At 39.3% G+C, this 22,536-nt stretch overlaps 1 protein-coding gene across 4 annotated transcripts in view; it reads left to right on the plus strand.

Annotated features, from left to right (window-relative positions):
- Positions 1-22,536, plus strand: part of LOC129476698 (neuroligin-4, X-linked-like) — a 336,078-nt gene that overhangs the window by 170,319 nt on the left and 143,223 nt on the right. Inside the window, exons 3-4 of one of the 4 annotated variants that reach the window (XM_055269583.2) lie at positions 15,756-15,772; positions 19,571-19,577. The exons of the other annotated variants lie outside the window; for them this stretch is intronic. Of the exons in view, the coding sequence (XP_055125558.1) occupies positions 15,756-15,772; positions 19,571-19,577 (24 nt within the window). The remainder of the gene's footprint in view (positions 1-15,755; positions 15,773-19,570; positions 19,578-22,536) is intronic. 4 annotated transcript variants of the gene reach the window in all.

A 22,536-nucleotide genomic window follows, 5' to 3' on the forward strand; every position in this document is an offset into this window, starting at 1 on the left:
TCAAACGTCACATATCACATAAGGAGATGTATGACAAAGTCTGAAGTTCAAGGGAGTAATCTGTGCTGGAGAGAAAAAATGTCAGCCTAGATAGTGTCGATGGTATCTAAAGCTATGAAGCTGAATGAAATTATCAAGAGAGTTCTGTGGACAGAGAAGGGAAAGGACAAAAAACCAAGGCTGGAGTGATTGGTAATCATAGGAGGACCTGGAATGGAAATGAAAATAATTGTATAGAGTGTAAAAGAATATCTGGTAATGTTGAAGTCAATGGTTGAAAAAGGCATTTCAGTGACACATGGGTAGTCACCTGGGTGTCATTCAAATAAGTCACAAATGAACATCTACTGCTAAGGTTTCCACTACAGATGCAAGGAAAAAGTGTCATCATGCTTTTGTCTGTCTGATTGTGGCAGCTGAGATTGAATAGAGGTAGGCAGAGGTGAAAAAAGAATGAGGAAAATGGAAGACATAGCAATGCAAATGTCATTGTTGAACTTTACTGGAAAAGTAATAATTTCAGTGGAGTTTGGGGGAGAAAGCACAATTGGAGCAGCTTTCAGAGAGAATAAGATCAATAAAATTCAAATCAATATGGATAAATATTTTCAGAAAAGGAGCCATATATTAAATATAATATATCATATATAATATATATGATGGGAAGTAACTGAATCATGGGGATGGAGTTTTCCCATGCTGTTCTCATGATAGTAAGTCTCATAAGATATTGTATTATATATTATATTAATATAAATTAGTTAATATTAACATTAATATTATATATAATTATAGATAATGTTTGTATATTTCAGATGAGAAAATTGTTTTATTGCTTTTAAGATGGGGAATCTAACCACATGTCTCTGTGCTGTAGGGTTGCTCTAGGGGCATGATGTTATCCATCAGTGCAGTTTAAAGTATATTATGTTAACAAGTATCCCTAAAATGTCTGTGACATGTGCAGCCACTAAAGTTTATTTCTCACTCATGTTCAAGGTTCACTAAGGGTTGACTGTGGCTGTTTCCGTGTCTTCTTAATTCTGGGACACAGGCTGATGTAGAAGTCTTATTTCTTATTATTATTTTGGCAAAGGGCAAAAATGTGCAAAATCACATTTATGGCTCCTAAGGTCTTCACCTGAAGTAGCCCTTTTAATTTCTGTTCATCTTTCATTAGCCAAAGCAAGTTAAATAGCTATAACTGAAGTTCTTTTTTTTTTTTTTTTTTTTGAGACGGAGTCTCCCTCTGTCACCCAGGCTGGAGTGCAGTGGCACAATCGCGGCTCACTGCAAGCTCCGCCTCCCGGGTTCACACCATTCTCCTGCCTCAGCCTCTCCGAGTAGCTGGGACTACAGGCACCCGCCACCATGCCCGGCTATTTTTTGTATTTTTTTTTTTTTTTTTAAGTAGAGACGGGGTTTCACCGTGGTCTCGATCTCCTGACCTTGTGATCCGCCCGACTCGGTCTCCCAAAATGCTGGAATTACAAGCGTGAGCCACCGCGCCCGGTGCTATAACTGAAGTTCTAAAGTGAGTTAGTGTAATTCTTTCCAGTTAGGGGCAGGGCAGTATTGAAAGCGTGTATTTTCCCCGTGAGAGGGGAGGAAATTTCTATATACAATAATATGATATACAAGAGGAAAACAATTCTGAGGATGTAGCAAGAGTGGGGTATTCTATCGTTGGATTGTGGGGAGTTGATGGGATTTGGAGAGTAAGAGTCAGTTTTAGATATGGTTTTTTTCATTCCTCTCTTATGAAAGGAGGGGGCACAGAAGATGGGAACGTTATTGTCACATGGGTAAATGGGTGGTGGTGGTTTCTGCATGTTTTCTTCAGATTGTTGGAATATTTTTGGTGTAGTAAGAAGCCAGGTCATATGCTGACAGTGAAGATGGAGCAAGAAGGATTGGGGATTAGAAGAGGGAGAAGAAGTTGCCAACTATTTAGCAGAGCCTTTGAGAGAATTCATCAGAGAAGTTTATTATGCTCTCCAGGCATCTCCATGAGCCTACTGGAGGTTTGTGGTCATGAGTTTAACATGAGACAACTCAGCATGATTGAATATCTTTTTTCACCTGGCTAATTGGTAAAGGCATAGCCACTGCATGCTGGGTGGAGAGGTGTATTTCACCAGGTTTGGTGTTTTGCCAAGGAAGAATCAAGAATTAAGACTGGATTAGAACTGAAAGTGTCTGAAGGATGATGGATCTGATAGGACTCCACAACTCTAAGAAATGAAGATCCAGTGCCACCATCCCCATTATGGAAATGACAAATTAATGAAACAAAATCATTTATCACTTCATACAAGATTCAGAGGGCTTGTGTGTCTATTATCTCAGGATTCAGAAAGAGTAAATTGGTTATTTTTTTTCAAATAACTCTGTGTGTGTGCATTAGCACAATTTTTTATTTTTGCCCTAGAATGTAAACATAAATTTGTCAAATTAAAGCAGTGAATTGGAAAAATATATATACGGTTTTGTATTATCTCTAGAAAAAATGTTACCACAGCTATGTACTCCACAAAAATGGAAGAAATTTATTATGTATTTAATTTTTACCCAAGAGTAGTAAAATGAAGACACCTATAAAATTAGGCAGATGACAGTTAAAATATTAGATTTTTTGTTGAAATTACTTGGCTTGGAAAACAGGTTTCATGCCATGCTGAAAAATTACTTAGTTTGATGGAAAAGTAAACAAGACATGACAGTGAAATCATATAATGTTCAGACAGGAAATAGCAAAAATCTATTTTTTCAATAACTGGCTGGCGTAAGTTGTCCTCATTTTGGGGTCAAGATCTTATTTTGGTGTCTCAGCTGAAGATACCCTCTTCACAACCCATTACGTATTGTGACATTGATTAAGTATTATAAAACAGAAAGATTTGTAGGAAATGGTTTGTGCTAGGTAGGTAAGGAAGTCGCTACCACAGGGGCACAGGTTTCGAAGCATTTCAGGAAGATCCAAAGTCTTACTGAGAAACCTAAGGCAGTCAGCAATTAGAGGATAAGATAATGGATGATTAACTACTACTGTGTGTGGGGTAGACAATTAGAGAACAATGCAACACATACCTTGTAAGGTGCTGATCATGGGTTTGAACAATGATGAAAAATGGAAGAAAACATCATTGGCATGGGCTGATGCTGTCAGAGGTGGTGTGTTTTCTCATGCACTGTTATCCTCTCATCACTGTTGAGATGGATAGTATTCCCAGGAAGCGCTGTTTGGCTTCACTTCTCTTAAGAGAGTTGCTTTACCCAATAAATCTGCAGACACACCTGGATCTTGAATTTCCATTTAACCCTGGAAGACGTACAGCTGTAAACAAAGTCAAATCACATTCAGCGCCTTTCTGGACTTTCCTCAAGTACTCAGTAGTCATTCTAGTTCACATCTTAAGTCTGCTAGAGTTCCATAAGTATACTAAATGCATATTTGAACCATCTCTAAAATCTAATTCACTTTGATCAATAGTCGTCTCCTATGAATTTTTGTTTTCTTCAATATAAAATACTTCCTGTGATTAATCTTTCAGTAGACCAAAGGTGAGGTACTTTCAGATTACATTTATTCTAAATCGTGAATGATGCATTCTTTTACTGAAAGTAAACACGTCTACCATATTGACTCCATATCATATTCTGTTGTATATCCTCACTTAAATGTCTTTATTATTTTTTAGACATTTAGGTTATATTATTGTACAGAGCTTCAGGCAGTTTAGATAGACAAAATATCTGAATAAAAGTACAATGATCATATATTTTTTTAATTTTATTATTATTATACTTTTTTTTTTTTTTTTTTTGAGAAGGAGTCTCACTCTTTCACCCAGGCTGGAGTGCAGTGGCCCGATATCGGCTCACTGCAGGCTCTGCCCCCCAGGGTTCACGCCATTCTCTTGCCTCAGCCTCCTGCCTAGCTGGGACTACAGGTGCCCGCCGCCTCGCCCAGCTAATTTTTTTTTTTTTTCTTATTTTTAATAGAGACGGGGTTTCACCGTGTTAGCCAGGATGGTCTTGATCTCCTGACCTCGTGATCCACCTGCCTTGGCCTCCCAAAGTGCTGGGATTACAGGCGTGAGCCGCCGCGCCCGGCCTATACTTTAAATTTCAGGGTACATGTGCACAATGTGCAGGTTTGTTACGTATGTATACATGTGCCATGTTGGTGTGCTGCACCCCTTAACTCGTGATTTAGCATCAGGTATATCTCCTTTTTTTTAAATTTTATTATTATTATACTTTAAGTTTTACGGTACATGTGCACAATGTCCAGTTTTGTTAAATATGTATACATACGCCTTGTTGGTGTGCTGCACCCTTTAACTCCTCATTTAGCATTAGGTATATTTCCTAATGCTATCCCTCCCTCGTCCCCCCACCCAACAACAGTCCCCCAAGTGTGATGTTCCCTTTCCTCTGTCCATGTGTTCTCATTGTTCAATCCCCACCTATGAGTGGGAACATGCGGTGTTTGGTTTTTTGTCCTTGCCATAGTTTGCTGAGACTGATGGTTTCCAGCTTCATCCATGTCCCTACAAAGGACATGAACTCATCATATTTTATGGCTGCATAGTATTCCATGGTGTGTATGTGCCACATTTTCTTTTCTTTTCTTTTTTTTTTTTTTTGAGACAGAGTCTCGCTTTGTGGTCTGGATCTCCTGACCTCGTGATCTGCCCACCTCAGCCTCCCAAAGTGCTGGGATTACAAGCGTGAGCCACCGCGCCTGGCCCCACATTTTCTTAATCCAATCTATCGTTATTGGACATTTGGGTTGGTTCCAAGTCTTTGCCATTGTGAATAGTGCCTCAATAAACATACATGTGCATGTATCTTTACAGCAGCATGATTTATAGTCCTTTGGGTATATACCCAGTAATGGGATGGCTGGGTCAAATGGTATTTCTGATGGTAGTTTCTTTTGCTGTGCAGAAGCTCTTTAGTTTAATTAGACCCCATTTGTCAATTTTGGCTTTTGTTGCCATTGTTTTTGGTGTTTTAGACATGAAGTCCTTGCCCATGCCTATGCCCTGAATGGTATTGCCTAGATTTTCTTCCAGGGTTTTTATGGTTTTAGGTCTAACATGTAAGTCTTTAATCCATCTTGAATTAATTTTTGTATAAGGTGTAAGGAAGGGATCCAGTTTCAGCTTTCTACATATGGCTAGCCAGTTTTCCCAGCACCATTTATTAAATAAGGAATCCTTTCCCCATTGCTTGTGTTTGTCAGGTTTGTCAAAGATCAGAAGGTTGTAGATAAGTGACATTATTTCAGAAGGCTCTGTTCTGTTCTATTGATCTATATCTCTGTTTTGGTACCAGTATAATGCTGTTTTGGTTACTGTAGTCTTATAATATAGTTTGAAGTCAGGTGGCATGATGCCTGCAGCTTTGTTCTTTTGGCTTAGGATTGACTTGGCGATACGGGCTCTTTTTAGGTTCCATATGAACTTTAAAGTAGTTTTTTCCAATTCTGTGCAGAAAGTCATTGGTAGCTTGGTGGGATGGCATTGAATCTATAATTTACCTTGGGCAGTATGGCCATTTTCACTATATTGATTCTTCCAACCCATGAGCATGGAATGTTCTTCCATTTGTTTGTATACTTTTTGATTTCATTGAGGAGTGGTTTGCAGTTCTCCTTGAAGAGGTCCTTGTAAATTGGATTCCTGGGAATTTTATTTTCTTTGAAGAAATTGTCAATGGGAGTTCAATCATGATTTCACTCTCTGTTTGTCTGCTATTGGCGTATAAGAATGCTTGTGAATTTTGTCCATTGATTTTGTATCCTGAGACTTTGCTGAAGTTGCTTATCAGCTTAAGGAGATTTTGGGCTGAGACATTGGGGTTTTCTAGGTATACAACCACGTCACCTGCAAACAGGGACAATTTGACTTTCTCTTTTCTTAATTGAATACACTTCATTTCCTTCTCCTGCCTAATTGCCCTGGCCAGAACTTCCAACACTATGTTGAATAGGAGTGGTGAGAGAGGGCATCCCTCTCTTGTGCCAGTTTTCAAAGGGAATGCTTCCAGTTTTTGCCCATTCAGTATGATATTGGCTGTGGGTTTGTCATAGATAGCTCTTATTATTTTGATATATGTCCCATCAGTAACAAATTTATTGAGAGTTTTTAGCATGAAGGTTGTTGAATTTTGTCAAAGGACTTTTCTGCATCTATTGAGATAATCATGTGGTTTTTGTCTTTGTTTCTGTTTATATGCTGGATTACATTTATTGATTTGTGTATGTTGAACCTGCCTTGCATCCCAGGGATGAAGTCCATTTGATCATGGTAGACAAGCTTTTTGATGTGCTGCTAGATTGCGTTTGCCAGTGTTTTATTGAGGATTTTTGCATCAATGTTCCTGAAGGATATTGGTCTGAAATTCTCTTTTTTGGTTGTGTCTTGGCCAGACTTTGGTATCACGATGATGCTGGCCTCATAAAATGTGTTAGGGAGGATTCCCACTTTTTCTTTTGATTGGAATAGTTTCAGAAGGAATAGTACCACCTCCTCCTTGTACGTCTGGTAGAATTCAGCTCTGAATCCATCTGGTCCTGGACTTTTTTTTGGTTGGTAAGCTATAGATTATTGGGACAATTTCAGAGCCTGTTATTGGTCTCTTCAGAGATTCAGCTTCTTCCTGTTTTAGTCTTGGGAGGGTGTATTTGTCACAGAATTTATCAATTTCTTCTAGATTTTCTAGTTTATTTGCATACAGGTATTTGTAGTATTCTCTGATGGTAGTTTGTATTTCTGTGGGATCAGTGGTGATATCCCCTTTATCATTTTATATTGCATCTATTTTATTCTTCTCTATTTTCTTCTTTATTAGTCTTGCTAGCTGTCTATCAATTTTGTTGATCTTTTCAAAAAACCAGCTCCTGGATTCATTAATTTTTTGAAGTGTTTTTTGTGTCTCTATTTCCTTCAGTTCTGCTCTGATCTTAGTTATTTTTTGCCTTCTGCTAGCTTTTGAATGTGTTTGCTCTTGCTTTTCTAGTTCTTTTAATTGTGATGTTAGGGTGTCAATTTTGGATCTTTCCAGCTTTCTCTTGTGGGCATTTAGTGCTATAAATTTCCTTCTACACACTGCTTTGAACGTGTCCCAGAGATTCTGGTATGTCGTGTCTTTGTTCTCGCTGGTTTCAAAGAACATCTTTATTCTGCCTTCCTTTCATTATGTACCCAGTAGTCATTCAGAAGTAGGTTGTTCAGTTTCCATGTAGTTGAGTGGTTTCGAATGAGTTTCTTAATCCTGAGTTCTAGTTTGTTTGCACTGTGGCTGAGAGACAGTTTCTTATAATTTCTGTTCTTTTACATTTGCTGACGAGTGCTTTACTTCCAACTATGTGGTCAATTTTGGAATAGGTTTGGTGTGGTGCTGAAAAAAATGTATATTCTGTTGATTTGGGGTGGAGAGTTCTGTAGATGTCTATTAGGTCCACTTTGTGCAGAGCTGAGTTCAATTCCTGGGTATCCTTTTTAACTTTCTGTTTGGTTATCTGTCTAATGTTGACAGTGGGATGTTAAAGTCTCCCATTATTATTGTGGGGGAGTATAAGTCTCTTTGTAGGTCACTAAGGACATGTTTTATGAATCTGGATGCTCCTGTATTTGGTGCATATATATTTGGGATAGTTAGCTCTTCTTGTTGAATTGATCCCTTTACCATTATGTAATGGCCTTCTTTTTCTCTTTTGATCTTTGTTGGCTTAAAGTCTGTTTTATCAGAGACTAGGATTGCAACCACTGCCTTTTTTTTTTTTCCATTTTCTTGGTAGATCTTCCTCCATCCTTTTATTTTGAGCCTATATGTGTCTCTGCACATGAGATGGGTTTCCTGAATACAGCGCACTGATGAGTCTTGATTCTTTATCCAATTTGCCAGTCTATGTCTTTTAATTGGGGCATTTAGCCCATTTACATTTAAAGTTAATATTGTTATGTGTGAATTTGGTCCTGTCATTATGATGTTAGCTGGTTATTTTGCTGGATAGTTGATGCAGTTTCTTCCTAGCCTCGATGGTCTTTACAATTTGGCATGTTTTTGCAGTGTCTGGTACTGGTTGTTCCTTTCCATGTTTAGTGCTTCCTTCAGGAGCTCTTTTAGGGCAGGCCTTGTGGTGACAAAATCACTCAGCCTTTGCTCTTCTGTAAAGTATTTTATTTCTCCTTCCCTTATGAAGCATAGTTTGGCAGGATATGAAATTCTGGGTTGAAAATTCTTTTCTTTAAGAATGTTTAATATCCACCCCCACTCTCTTCTGGCTTGTAGAGTTTCTGTTGAGAGATCAGCTATTAGTCTGATGGGCTTCCCTTTGTGGGTAACCCGATCTTTCTCTCTGGCCGCCCTTAACATTTTTTTCCTTCATTTCAACTTTGGTGAATCTGACAATTATGTGTCTTGGAGTTGCTCTTCTCGAAGACTATCTTTGTGGTGTTCTCTGTATTTCCTGAATCTGAATGTTGGCCTGCCTTGCTAGATTGGGGAAGTTCTCCTGGATAATATCTTGCAGAGTGTTTTCCCACTTCGTTCCATTCTCCCCGTCACTTTCAGGTACACTAATCAGATGTAGATTTGGTCTTTTCACATAGTCCCAAATTTCTTGGATGCTTTGTTCATTTCTTTTTATTCTTTTTTCTCTAAACTTCCCTTCTCACTTCATTTCATTCATTTCGTCTTCCATCACTGATACCCTTTCTTCCAGTTGATTGCATTGGCTCCCGAGGATTCTGCAATCTTCATGTAGTTCTCAAACTTGGCTTTCAGCTCCATCAGCTCCTTTAAGCCCTTCTCTCCATTGGTTATTCTAGTTATATATTCGTCTAATTTTTTTCAAAGTTTTTAACTTCTTTGCTATTGTTTTGAATTTCCTCCTGTAGCTCGGAGTAGTTTGATCATCTGAAGCTTTCTTCTCTCAACTCATTAAAGTCATTCTCCATCCAGCTTTGTTCTGTTGCTGGTGAGGAACTGCGTTCCTTTGGAGGAGGAGAGGTGCTCTGCTTTTTAGAGTTTCCCATTTTTCTGCTCTGTTTTTTCCCTATCTTTGTGGTTTTATCTACTTTTGGTCTTTGATGATGGTGATGTACAGATGGGTTTTTGGTGTGGATGTCTTTCTGTTTGTTAGTTTTCCTTCTACCAGACAGGACCCTCAGCTGCAGGTCTGTTGGAGTTTGCTAGAGGTCCATTCCAGACCCTGTTGGGCTGAGTGTCAGCAGTGGTGGCTGCAGAACAGCGGATTTTCGTGAGACCACAAATTCAGCTGTCTGATAGTTCCTCTGGAACATTTGTCTCAGAGGAGTACCTGGCCGAGTGAGGTGTCAGTCTGTCCCTACTGGGGTGTGCCTCCCAGTTAGGCTGCTTGGGGGTCAGGGACCCACTTAGGAGGCAGTCTGTCCATTCTCCTAGCTGTGTGCTGGGAGAACCACTACTCTCTTCAAAGCTGTCAGACAGGGACCTTTAAGTCTGCAGAGGTTCCTGCTGACTTTTTGTTTGTGCCCTGTCCCCAAGGTGGAGCCTACAGAAGCAGGCAGGCCTCCTTGAGCTGTGGTGAGCTCCACCCAGTTCAAGCTTCCTGGCTGCTTTGTTTACCCAAGCAAGCCTGGGCAATGGCAGGTGATTATCCCCCAGCCCCGCTGCCGCCTTGCAGTTTGATCTCAGACTGCTGTGCTGGCAATCAGCAAGACTCCGTGGGCATAGGACCCTCTGAGCCAGGTGCAGGACACAATCTCCTGGTGGGCCGTTTTCCAAGCCTGTTGGAAAAGTGCAGTATTAGGGTGGGACTGACCTGATTTTCCAGGTGCTGTCTGTTACCCCTTTCTTTGACTATGATAGGGAGCTCCCTGACCCCTTGTGCTTCCTGAGTGAGGCAATGCCTCGCCCTACTTCAGCTCATGCACAGTGCACTGCACCAACTGTCCTGCACCCACTGTTTGGCACTCCCTAGTGAGATGAACCTGGTACCTCAAACAGAAATGCAGAAATCACCGGTCTTCTGTGCCACTGACGCTCAGAGCTGTAGACTGGAGCTGTTCCTATTCGGCCATCTTGGCTCCAGTGGTCACTCCAATGTACTTCTATAAAGGCCACTCAATTCCTTTCCTCATGATGAGGTACAGGAACCCGTTTCCCAAAGCTGCCAAAACACTGCCGCTTAGTCTATGCAAATCAGAAATTACAAATGCATGTGACTCAATCAACACCATGAAACCACTTTTTGGAATGCCTGATGTTCACAAAATGTGATCTTATGACAATATGATATGTTTATTTAAGCCACCTTGTTGTTTCAAATTGGCACCATTGACAACATACTTCTTAGATGCTAAGTGCAATAATTTGTTGCCTCTCATTTTCCTACACTGCTTTACTTCATTAAATCTGTATCATTAAAAATATTTATAGCATTGCTGAAGTCACTTCCCAGCAGCTAAGAAATGTCTCCATCTGTATGCTGATCCAGTTCCTGCTGGCATTTGCTTGGATGCAGAGGCCATCCAACTCTTTCCATTGATATTTGTCAGTTGATGCTTTTCTTCCTTCTTTCTTGGTGACTTAGGAAACGTTCTGATGCACTATCTGCTACAGATGCCACCATGGCCAGCTAATTTTTTAATTTTTGCTTGTGTAGAGACGGAGTATCGCTGTGTTGCCCAGGATGGTCATCCACTCCTGGCCTCAAGTGATCCTCCCGGCTAGTCCTCCCAAAGTGCCAGGATTGGAAGTGTGAGGCACCTCTCCCAGCCCCAATGCTTGATATTTAAGATCTTCAGTCATGGAAAGATTTTGTCTACCTGCCACAGCCTTCCATCATTTTGGGATGTATTTGCTTGAGACAGCTGAGTATGTGACAACCTGAGCTGTGGTTGCTGGCAATTGGAAAATAGTAAGTTGTTCTGTTGATCTGCTGCAAGAAGTACAGCAGCCTGCAGAGGAATAGAAGACCAGGGGTTTTATCTGGCACAGAATTACTCTAGAGAGCCACGTAAAAATTTAATTTATGTTTTTCCAATTTTTTATTATTATTGTTATTATTATTATTATTAGAGACAGAGTCTTGCTCTCTCTCTCAGATTGGAGTAGGATAGTCATAGCTCACTGCAACCTTGAAATCCTCAGGTTGAGTGATCCTCCCACCTCACCTTCCCAAGTAGTTGGGATGACAGGCATGCACCACTGTACCTAGCTAATTTCTCTATTTTTATTTTTGTAGAAACAGTATCTTTCTCTGCTGCCCAGTCTGTTCTTGAACTCTTGGCCTCAAGTGATCCTCCCATCTAGTTCCCCCAAAGTCTTAGGATTATTGATGTGATCGTGCCTATCCATTTGTTTCCTGTTTTTAAATTTATACTTTATCGTCATCCTAAATAGGAATTCTGATGGTATTGTTGGCTGAATAGGGTCAACTGGAACACACATTTTTGTTTTACAGGTAAATACAATGAAACTTAAAATGTATCTAATGTTATTCCTGCAACAAATATGTGAAGTTCTAATTTAGGGACAAAAATTAAAAAAATGTTGCATGTATTAAACACCTTGTGGGCTATGTTTCACCTGTAATTTCATTTGGAATTAGCCATTGCTTCTTAACTCATGCTAACCGTTCATTCGAGCTATTGATTTTTACCAGCTGCTGTACTTTCATGCTTGCAGATCATTTCTGTCTTTGGAAACTCTATTTGATGGCAAAGCTGGCTCTGTTACAGAGTAATAGAAAAAGAAAGGACTTACCAGAATTTCAAGTGAAATGTGCAACATACATGATGATGCGTGGTGACTGCAATAACTATTTCCTAATGTTGTTGTTTAACAGACATGAAAGCATCCAACTGAAATAGGATTGAATGGCTTAGTTAGCTCAAAGTTTCTGATAGCTTTCTCAGTAAAGCATGGTGCCAGGCACAAAGAAGTTCCTTATAGAGGAGCCGGAGTTAATTTGGATGATGTTTTAAAAATCCTGCAAGAAATTGGGTGGTGTTTTCTAAATGATCTTCCTAGCAATTATTTATGCTATGAATCAGAAAGGTTGTCATCTCTCTAGTTGGAAATGGATAGTCATATGCCCCAAAATTCAGGGTTTTGACCTCCTATGACAAGGCCCCATCTTCCCCTCATTTATCTGATCATTGTGCACTATCTGAACGATGAGAAACCCATTGGCCAGTTTTCACTTGTGCATGGCTGGAGGTGCTTGCTGCAGCTCTGTGATGCCCTGAGCCAGCATGCTTGTGGAGTTCCATTCTGCTGCATGAATAATTGAAGAAACATGATCTTCCTAAATTTTTCACAAGCTTCTAAATGAGTGATTTGTGTTTCTTTTGAATTCATGCCGCAACTGGAAATGCTTGCTCCCTCCCAGGTTATTGCTCTATCTACATGCCATTTGAGGATGCAGTTAATTACTGAATCTTTACTGAAGCATCCCATCTTAGTCCAGATTTCCCTTTTCACAGACCAAAAAGTCAAAGTCAGACCTGGCAGACAATGCAGCTTCAGTCTCATGGGGGGATTTCTTTGTCTTATCAATCTCAATCATGGGCTTTCCAGCCATTGTAATTTCATGTGTAATATGGTGGGTATTGTTCCAAGCAAGTGTGGTGCCTCAGTAGGGTTGGAGGAGGCACTTGAAGCTGATATAGAGAAAGAAGAGTGAATTACAAGCGGAACAAGGCAAATTAAAAGAACTAAGGAAAGTTTCCTTCACACATCACAGAAAGGTTTATAAAACATCGAGGAAGCTTCAGCCCCAATCCAGGTACTGCCTTTACTTCTGAACTATGTTATAATTTGTGATATCAGAAGATGCTATGGAATCTATGAATACCTGCAGAAATAGTTTGCTGCTGTGCCCATTCTGCATTATACATTTAGAAGCAGTTGCTGTATCATGGGATACATATGTTCTTTAATCCTAATAGGGGCTTCAGTTCTAAATACAGCCAAAACAACAATTGTGAAAGGCACACATACACAAGCATAGAGATGGAGATGGCCGATATGGTGTGTTTTGTACAGATGGGGATGCTTTCCCTGTCCTGCCCCCACACTGCAGGACAGCTGACAGGTAGTCCAAATGCCCATGTAGATGGCTGGACTCCAGATGGCTTGCTGGTACTGGCTGGCATGCCTTCAAGCCCTGACTTTCTTGGGTGCCTAATGGAATTTACATTACCTGAAATTTCAGGGAGTTTGTGAGGCTAGCTAAACAGATTCCCAAAATAACTGGAGATGTGCAGTCAGAGAGAGAATAGACAAAGAAGAACGCAGTGGCTTTCAGTTTATTCATTTTCTATTGCTGCATATTTGATTACTGGAAATTCAGTGGCTTAAAATGACACACTTTTATTATCTCACAATTCTTGTGGGTCAGGTGTCTGGGCATGTCTGAACTGGGTTTAGTGCTCAGTGCCACACAGAGATGAAATCAAGGTGTTGGCTAGGCAGCATGACTCTTTGAATGTTCATAGTTCTCTTCCAAGCTCACTCAGGAATTGGCAGAACTAGTTTTTTTCTTTTGTAGTATCGAGGTCCCCTTTCCTTTCTGTCTGTCAGCAGGAGATGATTTCAGGTCCTAGAGGTCCCCCAGGCAGCTTGCTGCCATGCAGCCTTCTCAGGGACCATCTTCCAATATGTTCATGCATGCATGCATGCATGCATCTTCATGTCCAGCAGGAGAATCTGTTGCTCCAGTCTGCTAACAAAAGAAAAAATGTTAGGTAACATAACCAAGGCAATAGCATCCCATCCCATTTCCTAGGTAACATACCATACTCACAGGATGACTTCTATTAACCTCATAAGTCCAGCTCATATTTGCCTTCCTGAGATTATAAGACAGCATGGCTTATTGGGTCCTTCCCATTTATAAATACTCCAATATATAAATTTCCTAGTGCTTCTATAACATATTACCACAAACTGGGTAGCTTACAACAACAGAAATTTGTTCCCTCCAGTTCTGTAGACCAGAAAACCAAAATCCAGGTGTTGTCAAGGTTGGTTTTTTCTGGACCCTCTGAGGGAGAATCTGTTCCTGCCTCTCCTGCTTTCTGGGGGCTGCCAGTAATTTTTGGCTTTTCTTGGCAGTGTCACTTCAAAACCATCTTCATCTTTCCAAGTCCTTCTTCTCTGCATAGGTTTCTGGATGCTCTCTTCTTCTAAGGACACCAGTCATTGGATCGAGGGACCATTGCAAATCCATGATCACTTTATCTCCAAGGAGATTACCTAGTCACATCTGCAAAGACCCTGCAGTAGTACCTCTTTATCCATTGTTTTGCTCTCCATTGTTTCAGTTCCCTGTGATCATTTAATCTCTTGGCTTAATCAGTTAACTCTTGAGAGATTAACAGTTAATCTCTTACTGAGCATAATTTATAAATTAAACTTTATTATGGGCACGTATACATAGGAGAAAACATAGTATCTATAGAATTTGGTACTAGCTGCAGCTTCAGGTCTTGGAGCATATCCTCATGGATAACAATCTGGGGTGTTATGTATTTCCAAATAGGGTCACATTCTAACAATCTGGTGGATGTGGGTTTCTGGGACATTATTCAACACAATACACCCTGTCATGCTTTGCCTGTGACCTGACACTGCCCAATTCTCTCGTCTCATCTTGCAGCAGACTCTCCTTTACCTTTTCTGGAATATTTCCTTACAACTCTCTTTCTGACTCCTTGACTCCCAATTCAGATCATCTAAAACTAGGAGTAATATTTAGGGACTATCTTGCTGACCATTAGAGAAGATGGGGTCACTAACAGATAGATAGATAGGTAGGTAGATAGATAGATAGATAGATAGATAGATAGATAGATAGATAATAGATGTGAATCAATAGATGGAAATGGATGGATAGTAAGGTGATAGTTAGCTAGGTGATATATGTGTATATAGACAGATGGATAAGTAGATAGATAGATAGATAGATAGATAGATAGATAGATAGATAGATGATAGAGATGGATAGATATAGATACATAGATAAATGATAGCTCATAATGGATAGATATAGATAGATAGAGATGGATAGATAAATGACAGAAAGACAGATAGATATGGATAGGCAGATAGATAGATAGATAGATAGATAGATAGATAGATAGATAATAGATGTGAATCAAAAGATGGAAATGGATGTATAGTAAGATGATAGTTAGCTAGGTGATATATGTATATATAGACAGATGGATAAGTAGGTAGGTAGGTAGATAGATAGATAGATAGATAGATAGATAGATAGATAGATAGATGATAGAGATGGATACATATAGATACATAGATAAATGATAGCTCATAATGGATAGATATAGATAGAGATGGATAGATAAATGAGAGAAAGACAGATATGGGTAGGCAGATAGATAGATAGATAGATAGATAGATAGATAGATAGATAGATAGGACAGGCAGGCAGACAGACAGATATATATGCAGGTAGGTAGGTAGAGGATGGAGGGATAGATAGGTAGACAGATAAATTGATTGTAGATTGGAGAGATGGATAGATAGACCTTTTAATCTCTATGTGTCAATCCTTCTCTCTATAGCTAATTGTAGTCATACATGTATATGGTTACATGTCCATTAGTAACATTTTCACAGTGGGAATTCAGTGATTTCGTGATTACTGAATTAATCGTTGCATGAGGCTCCCTGACGGCAAACACTGAGTCTTTTTTTTCACTATCCTCAGTGTTGTCATCTTACAGTAAATGATAGAGGAAAGGTAACTTCCTACCAAAAGCATTTTGTGGCTCTGAAACAGGAGAAAGTGAGATTCTTTGCTCCCTTTCCAAAATCATGGATCCTGGCTCCGACATCAGAATTTACATGGTGCCTAAAGAATTCGTCCTATTCCATTAACTATGTTCATGCACATGAGCAATTTTGGTTTCCAATGAGATACTCACCTCCAGAAAGCACTGGACCTTACTAAGATGTCTAATTATTAGTTGACATGTGAATACTATGTGCTAGGTGAATGTGTGAAAAATGTCATTGGCTGGAAGAGCTTTTCTCAAATTGTCCAACTTTGCAGCCATGGACTAATAACCACTTTTCGTGAACCAACTCTGTCTCTTACACATTTGTTTAGGTTGTGTTAAAGTTTATTTCAGCTCAACGTGTACCTAGAGTTGTTGTGTTTAGGAGACTTTCTGAAAGAATTCTCAGACAATCCCTTGAGGTAGAAACACATCTCCTTGCTTTACTGGAAATCCATTTCCTTGCCTTTTTCTATTCCTAGAGGCCACCTGTATTCCTTGGCTTATGGCTTTAGAGATTGACACTTGTTGTCTACAAGTGGCTAAAAGCAGGAAGGACAGTACCCCTTAGAACTTAATTTGTTTCCCATTGGATCTATGGAACCACTCCCTATGTGCTAAGGCCATAAAATAATCCCTGAGGAGATGGATTACTGTTCAGCCTTACTGAAGGAATTAGCATAAATCTACCCAGATCTCACCTTGGAATTTTGGCTGTTCTGGCTTGGCAATCATGTTCACATCTTTTTGTTTCCTTTTTTTTCGTTATTTTTAAATTGACACATATTTATTGGGTACCTAGCAATGTTTTGACACAGATAAGGCATGCCGATCAGATCAAGGTATTCAGCATATCTATCATCTGAAACATTGATCATTTATTTGTATAGAAACTCTCAATAGCCTCTTTCTAGCTATTGGATACTATACATCCTTGTTAACTACAGGGTTACAGAACACTAGAACTTATTCTTGATATCTGGCTGGAATTTTGCAACCTTTTACTAATTTTTCTCTATCCCTTTCCTTTCCTTCTTTCCTTCCCAGCCCCTGATATCCTATGTTCTATTCTTTCCTCCTATGAGATTAACATTTTAGATGAGACATTCACAACAGGGGATACTACCTAAATACTATGTTGGGAAGTTACGTGTTAGAGGACTGTGTCCTCTCTTAAGAAGTGACTTCCCAGTGTAGCATCTAGGCAGCATCCCTTAGCCTACAGACTCCATGAGGCCAAGAATGGCTTTTAGTGTGGCCCAACACAAATCTGCAAACTTTCTTAAAACATTATGAGATTTTTTGTGTGATTTTTAAAAATTAGCTCATCAGCAATTGTTAGTGTATTTTATGTGTGGCCCAAGGCAATTCTTCTTCTTCCAGTATGACCTAAAGAAGCCAAAAGATTGGACACCCCTGCAGAGGGAGGAGATTTTATCTAAATCATGAAAACTGGTTGGAATATTGGCCAGCAGATGTGTCCATGGGAAGGAATTGGGATTTCCTGTTAGAGGTGTTACCATTTGAGCATATTGTAACATTATTTATTACTTTCTTATTTACTCTTTTTTCTTTTTTTTTTGAGACAGAGTCTCACTGTTGCCCAGGCTGGAGTGCAGTGGCACGATCTCGGCTCACTGCAGGCTCCGCCTCCCGGGTTCACGCCATTCCCCGGCCTCAGCCTCCCAGGTGGCTGGGACTACAGGCTCCCGCCACCTCGCCCGGCTAATTTTTTGTATTTTTAGTAGAGACGGGGTTTCACCGTGTTAGCCAGGATGGTCTCGATCTCCTGACCTTGTGATCCGCCCGCCTCGGCCTCCCAAAGTGCTGGGATTACAGGTGTGAGCCACCGCGCCTGGCCTTATTTACTCTTTTTTATGCTGTTAAGTATTTTGGGGTGATTTCAGTAATTTCCCATCTCTTCAATTGAATGTAGTAGTAATAGTAATAACAATAACAATTCTAAACCTGGAGAGATTTTATAAATACCTAAAATTGCATGCAATTATGAAAGAAATGAAATCATTAAGCTAGAAATCACTATTTTAGTGAATCTCAAAATAACATGCCTTTTTAATGAAAAAAGAGCAAATTATTTAAGGTAAATCTGTAAACACCTAGAGATACATTAAGCTTACATGTTGGCCCAAAGTGATGCTTTATGAATTTGTGAAAGAGTGAAAGGATTGACTTAGAGTCATTACTGTATGGGATTAAATACATGTGTTAAACAAAATCTCATTATATAATCACCACACAGTATTATTTTCTGAAGAAATGTAATGCTAATGCAAACATAAACGGATACTGAAATGGAGACAAATTAGAAATCATCAGGATGTGTCTTTAAAACCTAGGTAGTATTTTTTGTTTATAGAATTATGCGAAGGTTCTGAATCCTCGAGAGCAACAACTTGGAATACTTAAAAAAAATCTGTATTATTAACAATGGAGGACTGTGTTCAAAACACAAGATATCTTAAGAAGAATTTGCATGAAGTTTGGCATCAGAATCTTATCCAGTGAATTGGCTGTATTTTTAAAGTGATATTGTGATGTTTATGGGACCCACCTGCAGTGAAGTAGGTCTCTTTCATTCCACACCTGGATACAGCAATCTCTTTGCATTACTCTTCTTCTTCTCTTCTGAAATGCCATTGCTCTTTGTGAACTACAATTTCTAACAGTTAGTCCATGCCTTCTAAACAAACATGTCATTTCTCTAAATGCCATTTATTCTTCATCTAGTTTCATGTTTAGTTATAATTCTTATTTTCTTTACTGCATCAAAGATCTTAAGACATAATCAATGATGTATTCCCCTCTCTGTTTTATATTTCATTTTGGATGAGTAAAACAAAACTTCCTTGCCAGAGATTAACTTCAGACCATGTTCTGACTATTTGCTTAAAAGGTGATATTATGCCATGAAGTGTTTGACTTCTAGGTTTGAACCCCAAAAACCCAATGGCTTGATCTCATTGACTAAGTTATTTAAAGACTCTGTGCTGCAGTTGCCTCATCTGTAAAGTTAGGACAAAAATACTTCCTTACCACTTTTAAGAAGGCTACAAAGTATTTGGAATAGTGCCTTGAATGCATTAATCAAATACTGCAGTTCAATACTTAATATTGTCATTATTATATATCTTTTGCCATAGGAAGACCACTGGAACTGGAGTAAAAAGGGAAGTTGCAAATTTTCACCCCAGCACCAGCTAGTATGTATTATAAACACAGTGATACATCATAGTCCTTATTATATAAAAACCAGCTGGGTCACTAACTAGTGCTAGAATGTTCTAGGGAAGTCATTCTTATTTTCTCTTCTTCAGGCTCTTAACCTATAAAATGCAGATATCAAGTAAAAGGAACTAGGGATTCTTGGAGAAATGGCTGATTCAATAACTGGGGCAGGAAATATAAAATATAAGCTTGGAGTGTGTGTTGTAGTGCCAGAAAGGAGGACAATGCTAAGCCTGCATGCACACGTGCGCGCACACACACACACACACACACACACGCATGCACAATGACAGGGTCATGGCACTGCATACCAGGGCCAACTTAAAGAGCATTCCATGGCCCACCTTGGGACAAATGGAGCAACAAAATAAATAATGTAGTTTTGTGTTATAACTCAAAGTGTAGAATACATATCCACAACCCAATATTTGATGTAGATGACTGAATAAATAGGCATGATATATTAATTTCCGAATGCTACTGTAGAAAATTACATTATTTTTGGCATAAAACAGCACAAAGGTATCTCACCATTTTGTTTTGTTAGACATCTGCATTTTAAAGGTTATAAGTTCCACATGGGTCTCCCCAGGCTGAAATAAAACTGTTCATATAATTGCTTGCCTTTGAGACCTGCTGGGGGAAATACATTTCCTTGTTTTCCATTCATAGAGGGCACCTGCATTTCTTGGCTCATTCTTTTTTGCTTGATGTGCAAAACCAGCAGTACAGTGTCTTCAGTTCTTCCTCTGACTGCACTCCTTCTTCCTTCTTATTCTTGAAGGAACTGTTATGATTGTAGTGGGGCCACCTGGATAATTCACAATAATCTTATTTTAAAATCAGGCAATGCACAACTTTAATTCCATCTGCAAACTCATAACATATTGGCAGATTGAGGAAATTAGGATGTCGATATCCTGGGGGGAGTATCATTATTTTCCTTACCACTGGAGAGATGAGAAGAATTTCTCATGCAGAGGCATTTAAAATAATTTATATAGGTATTCCTCCCTTAAGAAGTTGGAGTATAAATTTTTATTTATTTATTTATATATTTATTTATTTAGTTATTTATTTATTTTTTACTCTTTGAATTCATTTTTATATTTTGGAGATGAAGTCACCCAATGTTGCCCAGACTGGTCTCAAACTCCTGGCCTGTGGCAATCCTCCTGCCTCAGCCTCCCAATGTTTTGGGATTATAGGTGTAAGCCACTGCACCTGGACATAAATCTCTCTTTTTTTTTTTACTATTATACTTTAAATTTTAGGGTGCATGTGCACAACATGCAGGTTTGTTACATATGTATACATGTGCCATGTTGGTGTGCTGCACCCATTAACTCGTCATTTAACATTAGGTATATCTTCTAATGCTATCCCTACCCCCTACCCCCACCCCACAACAGGCCCCCGTGTGTGATGTTCCCCTTCCTGTGTCCATGTGTTCTCATTGTTCAGTTCCCACCTATGAGTGAGAACATGTGGTGTTTGGTTTTTTGTCCTTGTGATAGTTTGCTGAGAATAATGGTTTCCAGCTTCATCGATGTCCCTACAAAGGACATGAACTCAACATTTTGTATGGCTGCATAGTATTCCATGGTGTATATGTGCCACATTTTCTTAATCCAGTCTATCAGTGCTGGACATGTGGGTTGGTTCCAACTCTTTGCTCTTGTGAATAGTGCCGCAATAAACATATGTGTGCATGTGTCTTTATAGCAGCATGATTTATAATCCTTTGGGTATATACCCAGTAATGGGATGCCTGGGTCAAATCGTATTTCTAGTTCTAGATCCCTGAGGAATTGCCACACAGACTTCCACAATGGTTGAACTAGTTTACAGTCCCACCAACAGTGCAAAACCATTCCTATTTCTCCACATCCTCTCCAGCACCTGTTGTTTCCTGACTTTTTAATGATGGCCATTCTAACTGGTGGGAGATGGTATCTCATTGTGGTTTTGATTTGCATTTCTCTGATGGCCAGTGATGATGAGCATTTTTGCATGTGTCTGTTGGCTGCATAAATGTCTTCTTTTGAAAAGTGTCTGTTCATATCCTTTGCCCACTTTTTGATGGGGTTGTTTGTTTTTTTCTTGTAAATTTGTTTCAGTTCATTGTAGAATCTTGGTATTAGCCCTTTGTCAGATGAGCAGATTGCAAAAATTTTCTCCCATTCTGTAAGTTGCCTATTCACTCTGATGGTAGTTTCTTTTGCTGTGCAGAGCTCTTTAGTTTAATTAGATCCCATTTGTCAATTTTGGCTTTCGTTGCCATTGCTTTTGGTGTTTTAGACATGAAGAATTTTCCCATGCCTATGTCCTGAATGGTATTGCCTAGGTCTTCTCCTAGGGTTTTTATGGTTTTAGGTCTAACAGTTAAGTCTTTAATCCATCTTGAATTAATTTTTGCATAAGTTATAAGGAAGGGATCCAGTTTCAACTTTCTACATATGGCTAGCCAGTTTTGCCAGCACCATTTATTAAATAGGGAATCCTTTCTCCATTGCTTGTTTTTGTCAGGTTTGTCAAAGATCAGATGGTTGTAGATATGAGGCATTATTTCTGAGGGCTCTGTTCTGTTCCATTGGTCTAATGTCTGTTTTGGTACCAGTACAATGCTCTTGTGGTTACTGTAGCCTTGTGGTATAGTTTGAAGTCAGGTAGCGTGATGCCTCCAGCTTTGTTCTTTTGGGTTAGGATTGACTTGGCAATACAGGCTCTTTTTTGGTTCCATATGAACTTTAAAGTGGTTTTTTCCAATTCTATGAAGAAAGTCATTGGTAGCCTGATGGGGATGGCATTGAATCTATAAATTACCTTGGGCATTATGGCCATTTTCATGATATCGATTCTTCCTACTCATGAGCATGGAATGTCCTTCCATTTGTTCATATCCTCTTTTTGTTAGTTGAGGAGTTGTTTGTTCCTTCACATCCCTTGTAAGTTGGATTCCTAGGTATTTTATTCTCTTTGAGGCAGTTGTGAGTGGGAGTTCACTCATGATTTGGCTGTCTGTTATTGGTATATAAGAATGCTTGCGATTTTTGCAAATTGATTTTGTATCCTCAGACTTTGCTGAAGTTGCCTATCAGCTTAAAGACATTTTGGGCTGAGACAATGGGGTTTTCTCAATATACAATCATGTCATCTGCAAACAAGGACAATTTGACTTCTTCTTTTCCTAATTGAATACCCTTTATTTCCTTCTCCTGCCTGATTGCCCTGGCCAGAACTTCCAATGCTGTGTTGAATTGAAGTGGTGAGAGAGGGCAACCCTGTCTTGTGCCAGTCTTCAAAGGGAATGCTTTCAGATTTTGCCCATTCAGTATGATATTAGCTGTGAGTTTGTCATAGATAGCTCTTATTATTTTGATATACATCCCATCACTACCAAATTTATTGAGAGTTTTTAGCATGAAAGGTTGTTGAAGTTTGTCAAAGGCCTTTCTACATCTATTGAGATAATCACAGG

The sequence above is a fragment of the Symphalangus syndactylus genome, chromosome Y (assembly GCF_028878055.3).
Source record: "Symphalangus syndactylus isolate Jambi chromosome Y, NHGRI_mSymSyn1-v2.1_pri, whole genome shotgun sequence".
NCBI classification, from domain to species: Eukaryota; Metazoa; Chordata; class Mammalia; order Primates; family Hylobatidae; genus Symphalangus; species Symphalangus syndactylus.